This window comes from Nycticebus coucang, chromosome 5 (genome assembly GCF_027406575.1).
Source record: "Nycticebus coucang isolate mNycCou1 chromosome 5, mNycCou1.pri, whole genome shotgun sequence".
NCBI lineage: Eukaryota > Metazoa > Chordata > Mammalia > Primates > Lorisidae > Nycticebus > Nycticebus coucang.
The window spans coordinates 58,979,263-58,999,389 of NC_069784.1; the positions used below are offsets into that span (position 1 = coordinate 58,979,263).

Genomic DNA, 20,127 nt, shown 5'->3' on the forward strand with positions numbered 1-20,127 from the left:
AAGGCGCATGAATTGCATGGCTCAGGAGTTCAAGACCAGCCTGAACAAGAGCAATACCCTGTCTCTACTAAAAATAGAAAAACTAGCCAAGCAATGTGGTGAGTGCCTGTAGTCCCAGTTACTTGGGAGGCTGAGGAAGGAGGATTGCTTATGTCCAGGAGTTTGAGGTTACTGTGAGCTAAGATGCCATGGCACTTTATCCAGAGAGACAGAGTGAGACTCTGTCTCAAAAAAAAAAAAAGTATGGAAAAAACCCATCCAACTTACCCAAAGGAACCATTTGCTATACCACGTATAGCTTGTTTTTCTTTTCTCACTTTCTGCAATGGTACACATAGCTGCTGCATTCACTTCTACAGCTACACAGCATCAACGTACCCCTAGTATGGGATTTTTAACTTTGTAAAGACTTAAAGGTCAAACACCCCTAATCTAGTTTTAAATCACATGTGGCAAGGAGCCAACTGGTTATTTCCATGTAGATGAATTGCAATATGATTCAAGGGCCATCATTCTCAACCCTACCACATATTAAAATTAGCTGAAAAACTTGTAAAACATCAACACCCAGGCCCATCTTACAATTGATTCTAATTGAACTAGGGTGGATCTCATTCAGCATTTGCATATTTTATTACTATTTTTTTAACCAATAAAGTTCAGTCTCTAATAGATTGTCAAAAATTGCCAATGCTGACTATATTTCAAGTTGTCATGGCAGACACCAGGAGGTTTTTAATTAGCAATAACTGTGCCTCAGATAAACCTTGTTGGCTAGAATACTGCCACTGTGCAAAGTTCATATTTTTTGGGGGGGTGGGGGGTTTCTTCCTAACCATCTTTTGCACATATAAAATCTCACATTTTTTAACCTGCCCTCTTCACCACCACCACCACCCCGGCCACGATTTTAATAGTGTAGCCAGAGCTGAGAAGGCTTATTATTCCAAAATAGAGATTGCTGGACACTACTTTTAGATTTTCTGATTCAGTAGGATGAAAGTAGAAGCTAAGAATCTGAATTTCTACCAAGTTCCCAAGTGATGTGGATGCTGCTGGTCTGGGACCTCCCTTTGGGAAGGAATCTCTGCTTTAGGAGGAATGATCTCATAAATGGAAGTATATGATCCACAAAGCGGAAGCCATATTGGTGATCCCATTGTAAGGTTCATTAGGTCAATTTGTAAAGAAATACCAATTAGAAAAGGGCCATAGTGGGTCATGCCTATAAGCATTCTGGGAGGCTATGGTGAGTGATTGCTTGGGCTCAGGAGTTCAAGATCACCAGCCTAAGCAAGAGCAAGACCCTATCTCTACTAAAAATAGAAAAACTAGCTGGGTGTTTTGGCAGGTCCCTGTGGTCCCAGCTACTGGGGAGGCTGAGACAAGAGGCTTGACCCCCATAGCTCAGTGGTTAGGGAGCGTTGGCCACATGCACCAGGGCTGATGGGTTCGAACACAGCCAGAATCTGCTGAACAATAACAATAACAAAAAAACAGCCGGGCATTGGGGTAGGTGCCTGTAGTCCTGACTACTAGGAGGCTGAGGCAAGGGAATTGCTTAAGCCCAAGATGCTAGAGGTTGCTGTGAGCCATGGCACTCTACCAGCGGTGACAGAGTGAGACTGTCTCAAAAAAAAAAAAAAAAAAGAATACACAGAACTGAAGGAAAGAAGATCCTGTAAGACAGAAGTAATACTTTAAAAAGTAGGTCTAGGGCGGCGCCTGTGGCTCAAAGGGGTAGGGCGCCGGTCCCATATGCCAGAGGTGGTGGGTTCAAAACCCAGCCCTGGCCAAAGGAAAAAAAAAAAAAAGTAGGTCTATAAGAAATCTTGATCAGGGCGGTGCCTGTGGCTCAAGGCACCAGCCACATACACCTGAGCTGGCAGGTTCGAATCCAGCCTGGGCCTACCAAACAACAATGATGGCTGCAACCAAAAAAAAAAATAAAAAATAGCCGGGCATTGTGGTGGGAACCTGTAGTCCCAGAACCAAAAAAAAAATAAAAAATAGCCGGGCATTGTGGCGGGCACCTGTAGTCCCAGGTACTTGGGAGGCGGAGGCAGGAGAATTGCTTGAGCCCAGGAGTTGGAGGTTGCTGTGAGCTGTGACACCACAGTACTCTACCTACCGACCTACTGAGGGCAACATAATGAGACTCTTGTCTCAAAAAAAAATAAAGAAGGATTTTTTTAAAAAGTGCTGATCAAGGTTTCTTTTTTTTTTATTGAGAAATTTTTATTTTAATAGTTTTAATAGTTTAATAGTTTTAATCACTTACCCAAGTGATTCTCTTGCCTCAGCCTCCCAAATAGATGGGACTACAGGTGAACGTCATAACGTCCGGCTATTTTTTGTTTTAGCAGGCCTAGGCAGGGTTCGAACCCACCAGCCCCAGTGCATGTGACCAGCACCCTAACCACTGGGCTATGGGCGCCGAGACAATCAGAGCTTTTAAAATCTGTACTCTAAGGGCAGCATCTGTGGCTCAAGGAGTAGGGTGCCGGCCCCATAAGCCAAGGGTGGTGGGTTTGAGCCCAGCCCTGGCCAAAAACCGCAACAACAACAAAATAATAAAATTGAAATTCACTTCTCACTCCTCTTAAAAAAATAAAATCTGTACTCTATCAGGGCCTCCCACACACCTCTCACTCTCATCAGCAGCTTTTTCCGCTTCCTCCAACTTTTGCAGGGCAGTGGCTAGGCGCTCTTGGGCACGATCCAGCTCCTCTTCAACCAGCTGGATCCTGCGGTTCAAGGAGGCCACCTCAGCCTCAGCCTGTGTTTGAAGGAAAGAACGGGAAAAGGAAGCAGAGGCATGGTGAAAAGAGCTAATCCCAACAGCAAGATGAGGGGACCCCCATGAAGAAGCCAGACAGAGTCTAACAAGGTAGAATCTATCTTTGCTCAGATGCTTAAAAGACCAGCAAACATAATTTTATTAATATACGTATTTCCTCCTTTTCCCATTAACGAACTCCCATAAAGTTCCATAGGAAGGAGGTTTTATTTTATTTTATTTTTTGTGGTTTTTTGGCCAGGGCTGGATTTGAACCCGCCACCTCCAGCATGTGGGACTGGCGCCCTACTCCTTGAGCCACAGGCGCCACCCAGAAGGTTTTGTTTATTTTTGTTTTTTTATTATTTTTTTTATTGTTGGGGATTCATTGAGGGTACAATAAGCCGGGTTACACTGATTGCAATTGTTAGGTAAAGTCCCTCTTGCAATCATGTCTTGCCCCCATAAAGTGTGACACACACCAACGCCCCACCCACCTCCCTCCTTCCCTCTTTCTGTTTTCCCCCCAATAACCATAATTGTCATTAATTGTCCTCATATCAAAATTGAGTACATAGGATTCATGCTTCTCCATTCTTGTGATGCTTTACTAAGAATAATGTCTTCCACTTCCATCCAGGTTAATACGAAGGATGTAAAGTCTCCATTTTTTTTAATGGCTGAATAGTATTCCATGGTATACATATACCACAGCTTGTTAATCCATTCATGGGTTGGTGGGCATTTAGGCTGTTTCCACATTTTGGCGATTGTAAATTGAGCTACAATAAACAGTCTAGTACAAGTGTCCTTATGATAAAAGGATTTCTTTCCTTCTGGGTAGATGCCCAGTAATGGCACCCAGAAGGTTTTAAAACTCAATTCCTTGTCCAACCTAGTGATAGACAGTCAGTCCCACACTCCCTCTTCTGTACTCAGTTCAAATTCCTAAACACACTGGAATTAGACAAGGCAGCCCAGCCAGTGAAGGGTTCCTTTTGCCCAAGCTCTAGCTTGGAGGTATGCTTCATCCTCTGTGACTTTCTTTTAAGTGTCTTGTAAAGTGGAAAAATAAACAAGGTTTCTTAAAGAGGAAGTCTTGGATTACCTATTAATTTGCTGTTTAACTCAACTCAAGTTGTTAACTCTCTAATCACCTTACCCTAATAGATCAGGAAGATAACTAGCCTAGGGTGTATCTTCTAAATAGATTCTAGACTGCAAAGCAAAAGAATGGAACTTTGGGATGCTTACCTCACCTCCCTTCAACTTGTTTCCCCAACCCTTTTCCTCTCCCTGGCCTCTATCCCACAATGAAGTACAGATCTAGAGTCCAAGTAAACTCATGCTGCGTCCCTGGCAACGTAACGAAAAACAGGATGCACATGGATAATGGTAGAAGACCCTCCTCCCTATGATGGCCTTTCTGCCACCCCAACACCTTTACTGGTGACAGGTATACTGACTGCCACAATCATACAAGAATTTAATCTGCCCTGCACACCACCCAGTCCAGATGCTTATCCAAGTGCCTGGTCAACACGATCTCTCCTCTGCAGCCCAGATTGTACCTGAATTCTATTACCCTGCTTTCCTCCTGGCAGGCAGGCATGGGGGCAGCTATAGAAATAATCTGGGCCACCAGCCCCTGTGAGGGGGAAGACAGCCTCCAAAACAATCAGGACTGGCACAAAAATTTCTATAAACTGGTACATTCAGGGAACTGGGAAGGGGGGCAGAGGGCTGGGACTACAAACTAACCACTAGACTACAGGAAAAGAAAATCAATAAGTTAACATCAGCTGAAATTACTAAGAAACTATTTGTGTCTCTATTATTCAAAACACCACAAAGACAAGTATTCTCTGGTTCTGTCTCTTCCAGGAAAGCAGATGCCTAGAAGAGACAACTCACATCTCCTCACAAACTTAAGGCCAACCCATCAAGAGCACATCAGGCCATCAGGCTACTGATAAAATGACTTGCTCCACTTCAGATGAAAAATGGAACTAGATTTAGAGGAAGCTCATGAAATTTAAGTCTCCATCCAGCTCACCAGCAGTTACCCAAACTGGAGAAGATAACTGGCTATGGGGGCAGGGTGTTCAGTTTCCATGACAGCAAGCTGGCTCAGGCAGTTTCTCCAACAAATCAGCATTTACAATAGAATTCTTTGCAAGGTTGAAAAGGGAGGAGGAGAAAATACACCCTGGTGCCCACACAGGAGCATGCCCACGTGAACAAGCCTGTGTCAAAAGCAGAACCCAAGGTGGGAGTTCTAGCAAAAGCTTCAGAGACCCCAAGGGTGGGAATGACCAGGACTTCACTGTCCTCTTTTTTTTCTCCTCCCAGAGGATTAGTTCTCTTTCCAATGAAACAAAAGCCTGTAGAATCGAAATGACTCTTTCTAAAGAAATAAGGAAGACAACCTGACTTTCCCTCAAGCCAGAGCCTATACACAATGCCTGTCCTTTTCAGGTCAAATAACAGAACCAAAGATTGAACAGACCTACTTTTTGCAGACCAGACTACCCATGGCGCTAAAAAACTTTAAGCTTTGTGTTTTCTTGATTTCAAGTTCTGGCATGCCTGCCCACAATGTGGTTTTCAGTCTTTCAATCTGTCCATCGCTGCCCAGCTCGGATGATATATACTACATTGAGGTCCTTCCGTTCAGGTAATAGGAATATCCACTGCCCATGAAGCAAAGATCCCAGGGCTGGGAGTGAAACACAGCAGCAATGTGGTCACATTAGAAGATGGCTGACAAAAGCTTCAGCTATGAATTGAATTTGGTTTAAATGCTACCATTCTCCACTCCATACCCCTCAAGACAAGAAACTAACAGTACACAGGTGTTCAGAGGCAAAAGAGGGCCAAAGACATAAGGGAATTGGTCTAAAATCTGGCATTCTGCCACAGTGAGATTGCTCTTTCTAGATAAAAGCCACAGACGAGATAAAAAAGACTACTAGAAAAGTTAGGCTTGAGTCCTGTGAGTAAAGAATTGCTGGAGTTCACTTTGTTCACAAATGCCAAACACCATGCCCTGGGGGACTTTAAATTTCACAAAGGGGAAGCAAGTTGGAAGGGAGGGATTAGAGCTATCTACCCCAAAGTAAACAAAGGTGGAGCCTACAAGGAGGTACTCAGAGCAAAGGGCTATTTGCCTCTCCCTGGTTGAGTGTGCTCTACTGTGGAGAGGAGAGAAGGCAAGCAGCAGGAAAGCAAATCCAACCCAAAGAAAGGTGATAAAGCCTGTTGTTCAGTCCACCAAACCGCCCAAAATAGGAAAGAACTGCAAAACAGTCAAACATTCTAACCTCCTTCAGAGACTAGAAATTTAGGATTAAGGCCAGAATCAAAATGGCTATTCAAAGCCCACTCCCTCCCTCAAGAGTACTCCTATAAATTTTTTTTAAACCAGAGGGGGACAAAAAAAAAAAAAAAAATCTGGGGGGAAGTGAGGAGAGAGGTATTAAAAACAGATGATGCAAATTCTACATTTAAAAATGGTTACAGTGGGCGGTGCCTGTGGCTCAAAGGAGTAGGGCACCGGCCCCATATGCTGGAGGTGGCGTGTTCAAACCCAGCCCCAGCCAAAAACTGCAAAAAAAAAAAAAAAGGTTAAAAGGTTACAGTGGGCTCGGCGCCTGTAGCTCAGTAGATAGGACACCAGCCACATACACTTGAGCTATCGGGTTTGAATCCAGCTGGGGCCTGCCAAACAACAATGACAACTACAACCAAAAAATAGCCGGGCATTGTGGCAGGTCCCTGTAGTCCCAGCTAGTTGGGAGACTAAGGCAAGAGAATCGCTTAAGCCCAAGAGTTTGAGGTTGCTGTGAGCTGTGACATCACAGCACTCTACCCAGAGAGACACAGTGAGACTCTGTCTCCAAAAAAAAAAAAAAAAAGAGAGAAAGAAATGGTTAAACGGTAAGTTTTCTGTTATGTGTATTTTTCACCTCCACTACCATAAAAAAAGGGGAAAAGACTACATATAAATACTGTTGCCATTTTGCCATTTGTTTACATTTAAACAGAAGTACAAAGGAAACACAAAACTGAAAGTAGATTTGACAAGATGTTATATTATCAAAGGTCAATTTCCAGTCCTTAGCAGAAAAGGACAGATCTAGAACAACTCCAGTGCCTCAGTGAAGGACTCATCCAGCTTCCCAACACAGAGGGCCTGGAGGTTTGCACAAAGCAACCAGGAAAATAATGAAGTGACAGTCTCCCTAACAGCATGTAATACCACCAGCTAAATTCCCAGCTGTAGAGGAGACAGGAGCCTGCAAAACCCACATTCCAGAATGCCGTAAGAGGATAACAGGTAGCCCAATTGTCGGTTCCCTTCCCACTGGTTCCTCCTCAGTAGGGATTCAAAGTTCACTAGAGCAGAAAGTGGAGAGAAGACAGTGGTTTCATCAACATTTAACTATCACCCTACTTCCCCATTCTGAGGACTTGCTCACTAGATCTCAGCTCAATGAACAACTCTGGCAGGCTCAGAATTAGGGAGTAGTTTAAGAAACATCTGAGGATGGCGGTGCCCATAGCTCAGCAAGCACCAGGGCTCATAGGTTTGAACCCGGCCTGGGCCTGCTAAAACAAAAAAATAGCCAGGCGTTGTGGTGGGCACCTGTAGTCCCAGCTATTTGGGAGGCTGAGGCAAGAGAATCACTTAAGCCCAAGAGTTTGAGGTTGCTGTTAACTGTGATGCCATGGCACCCTACTGAGGGTGACAAATTGAGACTCTCTCAAAAAAAAAAGGTGGGCCTGTGGCTCAAAGAGTAGGGTGCCAGCCCCATATACCAGAGGTGGTGGGTTCAAACCCGGCCTCGGTCAAAAACTGTAAAAAAAAAAAAAGTATTTAAGCAATCTTAAGTATTAACCTAGAGACCTGGAGGGCAACTGCTTCCCCCACTTTCCATCCTTTTCCGAACTTTACCCCAAAACATTTTCAGTCACTCCTCAGAGGACCAACCAAAACAAACAAACAAACAACAACAAAGAACACCAATGAACCACAAGACTTCTTTAACTGGTTCTTCAAATTTTAGCAACAGTTACTTAACTTTCTAGTCTCAAGATACTCCATACCCAAAGCCTCATCACAGGGGTTCAGTGTACCCTAGACTGCACTCTAGTCTAAACCCTGGGAAGTCTTACAGCTTACTAAAACAAGTCAACCACTTCTAAACAGAAAGCGGTTTCAAGAAATCACAATAATCACCATTTGTTTCACCAACATCATCTTATGTTCCAACTTTCAGATGGAACAGATACTTATTGAACTTGAAAAAAAGAGACACCGGGATAACTGGGAAAGTAGAAGAGGAATATCATTGAAGTCACCTGGAACTCATTATTCTGTCCCCATCCACTATCACTGGCCAAGTCAATCAGAAATCTTGAGATTGGCACGCCATCTGATTCTCTGCCACGCATTCGCTTATCAGGTCTGTTGTGGAAGAAATGTTCGTTCTTAACCAGTTCAGCTTGCACTATCACACTTCAGCAATAAAGGTCTAATCTGGCACAAGTTCCTGCTTCCAGGTCATCATGGGTAGGGCCAGGCAAGTTTAGTTGGCTCCTACACTTGCACTAACGTAGGACAGAAGTACCGAAGTACCATCTCCTCCCCTCTCGCTTCACATCGATTTATAGAGTAAGTAGGTGGAGCAGTTGCGAGAGCACCCCTTAAGACGAAAGAGCCCTAGGCCAGAGGATAGGAGGCAGCCCTGTGGCCTCAAGCTTCTCTAGGGAGGGAGGGCACTGCACTTCCTCTCAGCCGACTGCTGCCTCATTTCCTGAGCAGGAGGAGGGAGCGGAAAAGCTGCCAGCAGGCCAGGCTGGGGGCTTTCCGGCGGTCCCCCCACCCAGACCTCACCCTTTCACAGAGGATTCGGTCCTGCCCCTCACAAACCAGAGCAGTACCCACCCGCTCTCACCCCTTGGGCCGGAAACCTCAAACGAGAGCATAGTCTCCCACTCTTCGCGGGGAAAAAGGGCAGTGAGAAGCCACTGAGCCCCTCCCCGGCCGCGCCGGGATCCAAGTGACTGAATGAATGACTTGGGAGAAAAGAGGAGGGAAGGCACCCCCCCCCCAGGTTCGCGTGAGGCTCAATTCCTTCAAAGGTCAAGCCTGTGCTCCCGCGCACTCCGTTCCCCTCTCGCCTGCTTGCTGTCCACCCATCCTGCGGGCTCCAACTTCATCTTCGAGCCTGCTGGCCCCCAAAGGACCGTGCTCCACAGCAAAAGGGACCCGCTTCGGGGTCCCGCTGCATCAGCGCCTGCCCCTCCCTCAAGCTCTGCGCCTTCTACGTACCTGCTCCCGGGCCCGCCTTTCTCCCTCCACTTCCCGCTGGAGGCGCTCGGCTCTCTCCTCTGCATCATCGGCCTGCTGCTGCAGAACTTGGATCTTGCGCTTCACCGCCTCGATGGTGGTGATCCCAGCCATGGTGCCTACACTGATCCCGCTCGCGCCTGGGCTCCTGCCTCCTCAACTCGGCGTTCTAGCCGCTCCTCACCCCACTTCCGCCTGCTCCGCCCTGAAATACCGGAACTCACCCACCGCCGGATGTGACGCCAACACGGCCGCGCCCTCTTGCCGCCGAGCAGGCGGGAAGACTGTCACCTAAGAGAGCGGCGGGGAGGAGCGGGGGCGAGAGGGGGTCCCAGTCACCCTAGGCAACCGCTCCCGGCCTGACCCAGGGCCAGTAAAGGAGGGCGGGGTCAGGAAGGAGGGCTACCATGGTGACTGGGAGGGCGTCTGGGTCTAGACCCTTTAGCCAGCCGGGCGGCCGGTCTACAATGCTGGGTCCATTTACAAGCGTGCTGACTTTACGCTCCAGCAGTTGACCCCTTTCTCCCCCAATGCCATCCTGCCACCACTTAACCATTAAGGCACTCTGTATCTTCCCCATGATATAAACATCCTCCTACACACCCCACCACAGACTCCAAAAACAATCCTAAAGAGAGCCTAAAGGACTTTCTGAGTCTCATCTTCAAAAGAGCCCCACTTCAGCCTCCTTTCAAAGTCTGCTCTGGTAGGTTCTCTACAGTCTCCTCCAAGTCAATGAAGAGAACTATAGGGGTGGAAGATACGGACAAATTGGCAAAGCTCTTATTCTGTTATATTTGGCATCAGTTATGAACTTACGTGTTCTGTTTGGAATACCAGTCTTTTCTATTATTTTTGAGTCAACGTGCACCAGCCCACCTGCCAGCCCCTCCACTTACAATTCCTATTGTAGATATGGATCTTATGCTCACTTTTATCAGGAAGCAATCCTCTGTTACAGACCACTGTTATCAGATCCTTTGTGCAACAGAAAAATAAGAGTGTCTGAAAAACTGCTTCCGTCGAACCTCTTTCTATGATACAGCTTTCACCAATTTCAGTGCCACTGCTGCTTCCAAGTACCCCCAAGGAACTATTTATGAGTTGGAAACTGCCCCTACAGTCCTGCGGTGCAAGATTTCTGGAGCACAGTGGTAAAGAGACTTGATAAATTTTATCTTCTCTTTTCTTTCTTTTTTTTTTTTTTGTTGAGACGGGGTCCCACCCTATGCCCCTGAGCAGAGTGCAGTGGGCGTGGTAGCTCACCACAACCTCAGACTCGGGCTGCGGGCACCCCGCTGCCTCAGCCTCCGGAAGCCGCTGGGATTACAGGCGCTCGCCGCGGCGCCCGGCTGGGTTTTTCCATTTTTTTCACGAGTCGGGGTCTCACTGTCGCTCAGGCGAGTCTCTAACTCCTGAGCTCAAACGATTCTCCCTCCTCAGCCTCCCACAGTGCTGGGATTACAGGCATGAGCCACCGCGCCCGGCATCTTCCCTTTTCTTACTTCTTTGTATTCTGTCCCACCTTCCAAGTAAGTAATAATGATAAATCTCTCCTCTTGGTACAGTTCTGTATTCCCCAAAAAGTTTGGAGGTAGATGGGAGGCTGAGTCAAGAGAATCGCCTAAGCCCAAGGATTTGGAGGTTGCTGTGAGCTGTGTGACGCCACGGCACTCTACCGAGGGCGATAAGGTGAGACTCTGTCTCTACAAAAAAAAAAAAAAAAAAAAGTTTGGAGGTGGAACAGGACTTAGAATTAAGAATCCTAAAGCTTGAAAGAAAGAGTAGATAAGACACGGTGGCACCCATAGCTCACGTGGCTGAGGCGCCAGCCACATACACTAGAGCTGTTGGGTTCAAATCCAGCCTGAGCCTGCCAAACAATGACAACTACAACCAAAAAATAGCTGGGCGTTGTGGCGGGCGCCTGTAGTCCCAGCTACTTGGGAGGCTGAGGCAAAAGAATTGCTTAAGCCCAGGAGTTGGAGGTTGCTGTGAGCTGTGATGCCATGGCACTCTACCCAGGGTGACAGCTTGAGGCTCTGTCTCAAAAAAAAAAAAAGAGAGTAGACAAGACAGTTGCTGCCCTTGATGTCTGGTTCTAAGGACACTCCCTCCAGAGGCTTCGTCTTCCTATCTCTTTTTGGATATACTGAGCAATTAAACTATGCAGAAGAAAAGAACTTGAGCAGAAAATAATTTTCTCAGTAGAATGATTTGTATACTTTGATTTTTCCCCCAGGAATTGAGAAGGAAGAGAAGGGTTCTCATTCTCAATAAACTCTAACCTAATGGCTTAAGAATTTTTCCAGCTTGCTTTGGAGAAGCCTACCAGAGGGACTGTGGGAAGCAGAAGTGAGTTTGTCATCTGAGTGCCGATCCACAAGGGGCTTTGTTGCATCTGTTTGTGCTCTAGTAAAGAAGCAGAAGACCTGGTGGACAAACCAAAAGAGTGTCCAGAGCACCACTGCATTTCTGATGCTGGTAAATTTGAACAGATAATCTCCTCTTGATCTGGGAAACAGATGGGACTGACTCACAATAGTCTTTATTTTATTTATTTAGAGACAGAGTCTCACTTTATCCCTCTTGGTAGAGTGCTATGGCGTCACAGCTCACAGCAACCTCCAACTCCTGGGCTTCTGCGATTCTCTTGCCTCAGCCTCCCGAGTAGCTGGGACTACAGGTGCCCACCAGAAGCCCGGCTATTTTTTTTATTTTATTTTATTTTATTTTTTGTAGAGACAGAGTCTCACTTTATGGCCCTTGGTAGAGTGCTGTGGCCTCACACAGCTCACAGCAACCTCCAACTCCTGGGCTTAAGTGATTCTCTTGCCTCAGCCTCCCGAGTAGCTGGGACTACAGGCGCCCGCCACAACGCCCGGCTATTTTTTGGTTGCAGTTTGGCCGGGGCCGCATTTGAACCCGTCACCCTCGGTATATGGGGCCAGCACCTTACCGACTGAGCCACAGGTGCCGTTTGTTGCAGTTTGGCCAGGGCCGGGTTCAAACCTGCCACCCTTGTTATATGGGGCCAACGCCCTATGCAGTGCCGCCCAGCCTTTTTCTTTAATGTTTTTTCTTTGTTGCCTTTGTTACTTTGTTGCCCTCAGCAGAGTGTCTTGGTGTCACTGCTCACAGCAACCTCAAATTCTTGGGCTTAAGCGATTCTCTTGCCTCAGCCTCCTGAGTAGCTGAGACTACAGGCGCCTGCCACAACACCTGGCTTTTTTTAGAGATGAGGTCTCTGGCTTAGGCTGGTCTAGAACTTGTGAGCTCAGGCAATCCACCTGCTTTGGTCTCCCAGAGTGCTGGAATTACAGAGTGAGCCACCACACTTAGCCTTATGATAGCCTTTAGAAACATAATAGATTGGCAGCAAGGGGCCCAGGGCTGTTGTTTCCTGGTGACCAATAGTACAACTTATCAACAGGTCACTTTCCCCAACCCCCTCCACCACCACAAGTCACAAAAAAAGGGTGTTGTGACTCTGTGTCCTAAACACTGCACTCCTCTTTCCCCTCATATCTCCCAAACAGCTTCTTTATTATTATTTTTTTTCCTAACCACTAGACCATGTGGGATCTCTAAACAGCTTCTGATTTCATCTTGAGTTAAAATAATCTTAGACTTGATAGCCGGGTGTTGTGGTGGGCGCCTGTAGTCCCAGCTACTCGGGAGGCTGAGGCAAGAGAATCGCTTAAGCCCAGGAGTTGGAGGTTGCTGTGAGCTGTGTGAGGCCACGGCACTCTACTGAGGGCCATAAAGTGAGACTCTTTGTCTCTACCAAAAAAAAAAAAAAAAAACAATCTTAGACTTGGTTGCACAACAATGTGAATACACTTACTGCCACTGAAATGTACACCTAAAAATGGTAAAAATGGTAAAGAACATTAGACAAACTCAGAAAAGAAAGTTTGAACTGGCTTCGCCACACCCTTACCCTTTCTTTGTTCAAGCAGTCCTAGCAATTCCTACTTTTTCCAGAAAGGCTTCTCAAATCACCACACTGCCTATGTAAACATGTGTTTATTGACTCTCTTTTGTCCCTCTCTTCTACATCAAGGTTATACACTCTATTTACTTATTTATTAAACTTGAGGACAGAATTGAGCTGTTAACTTCCTTTGTATTGAACAGAATACTTTCCCTCGAAAGATGCATAGATTATGCTGCTGATGACTCTGGCCCTTGCTCTCTACTTTAAACCTTGTTCCTCCTCCTTATTCAGCATTTTTCCCAATTCCTATAAACACTTTGCTTTCCTTCTTTGATCCATTAAGGCAGGGGTCAGTAAACTTTTGCTGAACAGGGCCCAATGGTAATTACAGTAGAACTATGGTAAGTAATTACAGTAGAACCTTGATAGTTGACCACCTCCTTAAGTTGACCTAATTTTCCTAGCGTGGACATGGCGCCATATGTATGTGTATGTATCAGTAGGCCTAGTTAATATGTTGAGAAGTTTGTTACAGTTCCTTGGGCATCAACTTACACGGAGGTTCTACCGTATTTCTGGCTTTGCAGATCATAGGTTCTCTGTGGCCATTACTCAGTTGTAAAGAGAAAACCTGTAGATAATATATAAATGATGAGCATGACTATGTTCCAATAAAACTTTATTTTTAAAACCAGTGTGTTGCAGGATTTAACCTTCAGGTGGTAGTTTGCTGACCTTGGCTTTGAGGAAAGAAAGCTTTCATCCTGCTTCCGTCTAAATCAGCCTCCTGGACACAACTTTCCTCGTCTATTTCTTATTCTTATACACTGTGAGGGAACTTACTAACTTGCTGGGAAAGCAAGCAAGGGGGAAAGGGATTAAATGAGAATTTTTGTTTTTTTTTTGCAGTTTTTGGCCGGGGCTGAGTTTGAACCCATCATCTCCGGCATATGGGGCCGGTGCCCTACTCCGTTGAGCCACAGATGCCACCCTTAAATAAGATTTTTTTTTAACCTACACTTTACATATTTAAATGGTTTTTTCAGTATTTTCCTTTAAAAATATGAGGAAGTTTCTTTCAAATGAATATACTGAGTAGACCATGTCTAGGAGAATGACGTGTGTGTGTGAGTGAGAGAGAGAGAGAGACAGCCTTGGAAATCTCTTTATCTTCCCGATCGTATTGATGTATTATTTAGATTCTCCATGTCACTGTCACTCCCTCAAGCTCTCAGGTTAGACTTGTTCCATTTCTTGCTCCTAGAAACACCTCCTCAAGCCTATATACTAGCTGTTTCAGCCCAAGGATTTTCCCAGAAAGTTGTTACCCAACAACTGACAAAACTGTTATTGTGACACTGTGCTCGTTTGTGAAAACATCTATTGTCCTGCCCATGTGTATATATATGTGTATATATATATATATATTTTTTTTTTTGAGACAGAGTCTTATTATGTCGCCCTTGGTAGAGTGCTGTGGCCATCACAGCTCACAGCAATCTCAAACTCTTGGGCTTAGGTGATTCTCTTGCCTCAGCCTCCCAAGGAGCTGGGACTACAGGCGCTCACCACAACACCTGGCTATTTTTTGTTGCAGTTGTCATTGTTTCAGCTGGCCTGGGCTGGGTTCAAACTCGCCAGTCTTGGTGTATGTGTCTCGTGCCATAACCATTGTGCTACGAGCACTGAGCGATCGTGCCCATATATTAAAACCAGAGAGATCGGGGCGGCGCCTGTGGCTCAATGGAGTAGGGCGCCAGCCCCATATGCCGGAGGTGATGGGTTCAAACCCAACCCCAGCCAAAAACTGTAAAAACAAACAAAAAACAGAGAGATCCATCTAACTATATCAGGAACCTAGATTAGGCCACTCCAGCAGGCCATTAAGCACTTGCCCCCATATCTGGGGTAACCTTTGTTTATCTTGCAGTTTTTCAAGAAGGGGGAATTAACAATTTACAATGGCCTAAATTTTTGGAAACAATGAATTTTATATGATGTTATTTCTTTCCTTTTTTTTTTCAGTTTTTTTGGGGCCGGGGCTGGGTTTGAACCTGCCACCTCCCGTATATGGGGCCAGCTCCCTACTCTTACATGATATTATTTCATCCAATATATATTTCTAACCTCTAGAATCATATATTTAATATTCATAATTTTCCTTGGCCATTGAAAGTGATAGAAAGCCAAAGACCAGATTAGAAAACTAATGGTAGGGCGGCGCCTGTGGCTCAGTCGGTAAGGCGCCGGCCCCATATACCGAGGGTGACGGGTTCAAACCCAGCCCCGGCCAAACTGCAACCAAAAAAAAAAAAAAGTAGCCGGGCGTTGTGGCGGGCGCTTGTAGTCCCAGCTACTTGGGAGGCTGAGGCAAGAGAATCGCTTAAGCCCAGGAGTTGGAGGTTGCTGTGAGCTGTGTGAGGCCACGGCACTCTACCGAGGGCCATAAAGTGAGACTCTGTCTCTACAAAAAAAAAAAAAGAAAACTAATGGTAGGCCAAATGTGAGGATGCAGAAGCATTTATGAATGGTCCACTCTGTTCTTCTATCTACTTTCCAAAACCAAATGTAATTTTTTTATTTTTTATACTTTTTTTCTTTTTTTAAAAAAGATACAGGATCTTGCTCTGTTACTTAGGCTGGAGTGAAGTAGCATGTGGCACAATTATAGTTCACTGCAGCCTTGACTCCTGGGCTCAAGCAATGTCCTGCCTTAGCCTATTGAGTAGCTGGGACAGTATAGGTGTGTGCCACCATAACAACTATTTATTTGTTTGTTCGTTTATTTATTTATTGAGACAGAATCTCATTCTGTGCACCCTAAGTAGAACGTGTGGTATCATAGCTCACAGCAACCTCCAACTCTTGGGTTCAAGCAATCCTCTTGCCTCAGCCTCCCAAGTAGCTGGGACTACAGGCACTCACCACAATGTACAGCTAGTTTTTTTTTTCTATTTTTAGTAGAGACAGGTTGTTTAGGTTGGTCTCAAACTCCTGAGCTCAAGCAATCCACCTGCCTCAGCCCCTCAGAGTGCTAGGATTACAGGTGTGAGCTGCCATGCCGGCCTTGTTCTTTTTTCTTTTAGAAATGGGAGGTCTCACTACATTTCCCAGTCTGGTCTCAAGCTCCTGGCCTCAAGCAATCCTCCCACTCTGGCTTCCCAAAGTGCTGGGATTACAGGCATGAGCCACAAATGTGATTTTAAATAATTCATGCTCCTATATTCCTGTTAACTCAATTTGCTAATAATTGACTATATTTCTATAAATAGTGGGACATTCTTCTGTTCCTGCCAAGACTCTTATGGTACTTTTTCTTCCAAAAAACTTTTTTATCTAATCTCTAATTTATCTTTGTAGCAAACATCAAGGCTGAAGATGAAGAGAAGTAGGTGATTATGAGATAATATGATGTAGAAAAAGAGATTTGATTTAATTTACCAATGGGAAATTCAGCCCCAGAGAGGCTGAATACTTTACTCAAGGTCATAGAGTAAGGACTTGTAGTGAAACTTTTATCCTGTAATATCCCTTCTTAGTTTCTTCTGTAGTCCATTTCTTTGGGGCCTCCCTGTAGCAACATGAGCAGTGCTTCCTGGGGCGTCTCTGTGGATAAGGGTACGTGCCCACAGTGGCCAAAATAAATAAACCCATATAGGGCCAGGGTCAATGTGACCTCTGTTTCCCATTGTGAAATCTGAGCTAGCTTTGTTGAGCAATTGAGGGATGAGAGGTTCTCTATTAATACACATATCTACATGCCAGGTTTTGGACACAAAAGCTAAGACTGTGGCACAGGAGAGGAGGAGGTAGGGTAAGTGATTGCAGTCTGGACTTAGAATCCCTTCCCCTTGTCCTGATCCTGGGAAAGATAATTAAATTCCTGGGCTGGGGGTAGGACAAAAATGAGACATGTCTTTAAGAAAGAAAATATATGGCTCATGCCTGTAATCCTGGCACTCTGGGAGGCCAAGGCGGATGGATTGCTTGAGCTCACGAGTTCAAGACCAGCCTGAGTAAAGAGCAAGACCCTGTTTCTACTAAAAATAGAGAAACTGAGGCAAGAGGATTGCTTGAGTCTGAGTTGGAGGTCACTGTGAGCTATGACACCACAGCACTCTATCCCGGGCGACAGCTTGAGTCTCTGTCAAAAAAAAGAAAATATATGCCATTATGAGGATAATACCAGAAAATGTTTATATGCAAAGATGTATGTGGCGTGTATATGTCTATCTTCTGTGAACCCATGAGTGTGTTAAAAGTGAATTTAGTCATATAAAGATCTATATGTGTAGAATAAACCCATCCCCCATATCTCTAATACTCACATCAGCTGCCTTCTTCTCTGCCAGCTCCAGCTTCTCCTGGGCATCCTTCAAAGCTTCAGAATACTTGTCCAGCTCATCCTCTGTGCCTTTCAGCTTCTTCTGCATGGCTGCCAGTTCATCCTCCAGCTTTAGAGGTCCAAAGAGTCATAAAGACATTCATACACAATAGCAGGCTTGGACCCTAGGCTTTTGGGCCCTGCAATCAGCCTCCATGTTACCATCCCCAGAGAGACACACTTTCTCCCCAGCCACTGCTAGCCCACTGCCCAAGGAGTTTTTGCTATAGTTTGGCTTATGACCTTAAGATGACCAAGCCACCCTGGGTTTTCATTCAAGACCTTTGGACAGTAACTATTTAAGGGTGTAGATGTCTATGATGCTATTTAAGAGAAAAGAGATGCTACATGCTAAATTTTTTTTTTTTTTTTGCAGTTTTTGGCCGGGGCTGGTTTTGAACCCACCACCTCCGGCATATGGGGCTGGTGCCCTACCCCTTTGAGCCACAGGCGCTGCCTGCTACATGCTAAACTCTTACCTTTTCTCTAGAAGTCAGAGGTTCTTCCAAAGAAGAACCAGTGAACCATGGTTCACTTCTAAAATTCAGCAGACACACTGTGGCTCAGAGATACCACTGACTTTCCCAAGGTCACATAGACAGTCTGAGGCAGATACCCTAGATGTCCTCTGCCCTCTGGGCTGGGGTATCCCTCATACCCAAGAAGGAGTTAGCACCAGTGGTCACTGCCTTTCCCATAAAAACTCACTTTCCTCTCATAGTTTTGTTCACCAGCTGGTGAGAGAGTCCTTACCAGTCCTTACCTGTTTGCTTCTTTCTTCTGCTTGCTTCTGCTCAGCTTCAGCTTGCTCTGCCCGATCCAGGGCATTCTCCTTATCCAACTTCAGCATTTGCATCTTTTTCTTAATGGCTTCCATCATGAGCAGTGGCTGTTAGGCTTACCTGTAGACACTGGAGAACTGGAGACCAGGGCAAGAAAGGAGGTGCTGCTTCTGGAATGAACAGAAATTCCCCAGACTTGAGCCTTTATCTGTGCTCACAGCTCCACCTCTTGTTCCTAATATGGTCTTTCCAGCTCCTTCAACTCCATCATTGTTCTCCTGGGGTAACACAGGGTGAGACACTTTGATGGACTGACATCACTAGCAAAAAAATATTTAGGAACAGCTGAAGCTGATTTTAGACAATGGAAAGTGGAGGAGGGGAGAGGTTCTCCCTGACCCTGAAAGTTTCCCCTCTTACTGGGCAGCTCCATGGGTGTTTTAAAAGAGCAAGAAGAGTCTGGCCAAAGGTTAGCTTATTGATACTATATATAAAAATTAAAGTAAAGAGCAGGAAGAGGGGAGAGGAGGACATTGAAGTAGAGAAGGGTATTCTGGTAATTCTAGAATGTAATTCTAGATGGCAGTTTTCATCCAGAGGGTTCTGGTTGCCCTTCAGTTTCCCTCTTACTCTCCCCCAGATTGTGTTGGATGCTGATTAGTCTCCACTGGTTGAGTTTCATCTTTTGATTCCTGGTATTCAGGGAGTTTAGGCAATGGTGAAGAGAGGTCACTTACTATCCTTGACAATTCTCCCAGATCCCTAGATCAAATTGCTGTGCTATTTTGGGAGTCTCTAATTGGCAAGAAGATATTGTTTCTCCTTCCCCCACCCCAGGAACCACAGGAAAAGAGTAAAAGGGTAGGGTTGGGATCTGGAAGGCAACCTCAGCAGACACACTGTGGGGTGGGGTGAGAAACGGGAGGGTGAGAATGATCCCGCAGGAGCATGCCTCTGTTTTCCTGTAGTGATCTTGAAATATTAATAGAACTTTTGTACCTGTTGCTCTCTACTTGTCTTCTTTTTGTCTTCTCCCTTCTTAACTACTCCCCCCCACCAACCCATCACATCGTCATAATAATCATTACTAGCTTTATTCTTCCCAGTTTAGTTCCAGGCCACATTTTTCTCACCTTTTTTTTTTTTTTTGCATTTTTTGGCCAGGGCTGGGTTTGAACCCACCACCTCCGGCATACGGGGCCAGCGCCCTACCCCTTTGAGCCACAGGCACCACCCCCAGGCCACATTTTTCTTATAGTTGGAGCCTGGTTACTGACAGGTGGCAATTGATCCCAGTACATTGGCACCATATACCTGAGAATATGCCAGGGGAGAGGTGGGCACTGTTCAAGGTGGTCAGAGCCATCAGGGAAGAATATAAATGGCTCTACTTAGTCATATGTCAGGGATAGTTATGTTAATGCTAAACCACAGCAAGGGGGGAACTGAGACACCCAGTGGGACAGAGGGCAAAGCAGAGCTGGAGTCTATTCTTGAGAGCTTCCATTCACGAGAGGAAGACAGGTAGATAGGTAGATAAACTGTCGGTTGACTCTTGAAAGAAAGAAGAGAAACCAAGTCTCCTTTCTTTGGAGACTAGCCAGAGAAAGGGACTAGGAAACAAGACAGTCCCAGGGAGAGGAAGCAGTGGATAGTGGGGCAGGGGTGGTGAATAGGAGAGAAAAATACAAGGTAAAGAAAAAATAAAGGTAAAGAAAAGAGATAAATCCTTTCAGCATAAGGGTGAGGGGAGGTAAGAAATGACTTGATTTCCAAATTTCAGCTCTCTCCCACTCCCACACCAGCACTGTAGTATCTTTCAAGGGAAAGTCCTGGTGACAAGAGGTTCAGTAAAAATGACAGGAATCCCACAGCCCTGGGAGTTGA

At 45.5% G+C, this 20,127-nt stretch overlaps 1 protein-coding gene, 1 long non-coding RNA gene and 1 other non-coding gene across 18 annotated transcripts in view; 1 reads left to right on the plus strand and 2 right to left on the minus strand.

Moving 5' to 3' along the window:
* The window catches only part of TPM3 (tropomyosin 3), a 38,604-nt gene extending 20,081 nt beyond the window's left edge, over positions 1–18,523 (minus strand). For 8 of the 16 annotated variants that reach the window (XM_053592487.1, XM_053592491.1, XM_053592490.1 and 5 more), the window contains exons 1-3: positions 18,222–18,523; positions 17,403–17,528; positions 2,646–2,779 (exon numbers count right to left, since the gene is read on the minus strand). In XM_053592487.1, the coding sequence (XP_053448462.1) occupies positions 2,646–2,779; positions 17,403–17,528; positions 18,222–18,338 (377 nt within the window). In that variant the 5' untranslated portion in view covers positions 18,339–18,523. Of the gene's footprint in view, positions 1–2,645; positions 2,780–9,116; positions 10,276–17,402; positions 17,529–18,221 lie in introns of those variants that run through there. The other 8 variants (XM_053592498.1, XM_053592497.1, XM_053592495.1 and 5 more) reach the window with 8 other exon arrangements.
* LOC128586855 (U4 spliceosomal RNA) lies at positions 664–800 on the minus strand. Its single transcript, XR_008380317.1, has one exon. It is a non-coding gene; the product is annotated as a U4 spliceosomal RNA (small nuclear RNA).
* LOC128586572 (uncharacterized) lies at positions 2,789–4,746 on the plus strand. The gene is made up of 2 exons (XR_008380260.1): positions 2,789–3,117; positions 3,648–4,746. It is a non-coding gene; the product is annotated as an uncharacterized LOC128586572 (long non-coding RNA).
* Positions 18,524–20,127: the final 1,604 nt, after the last annotated feature.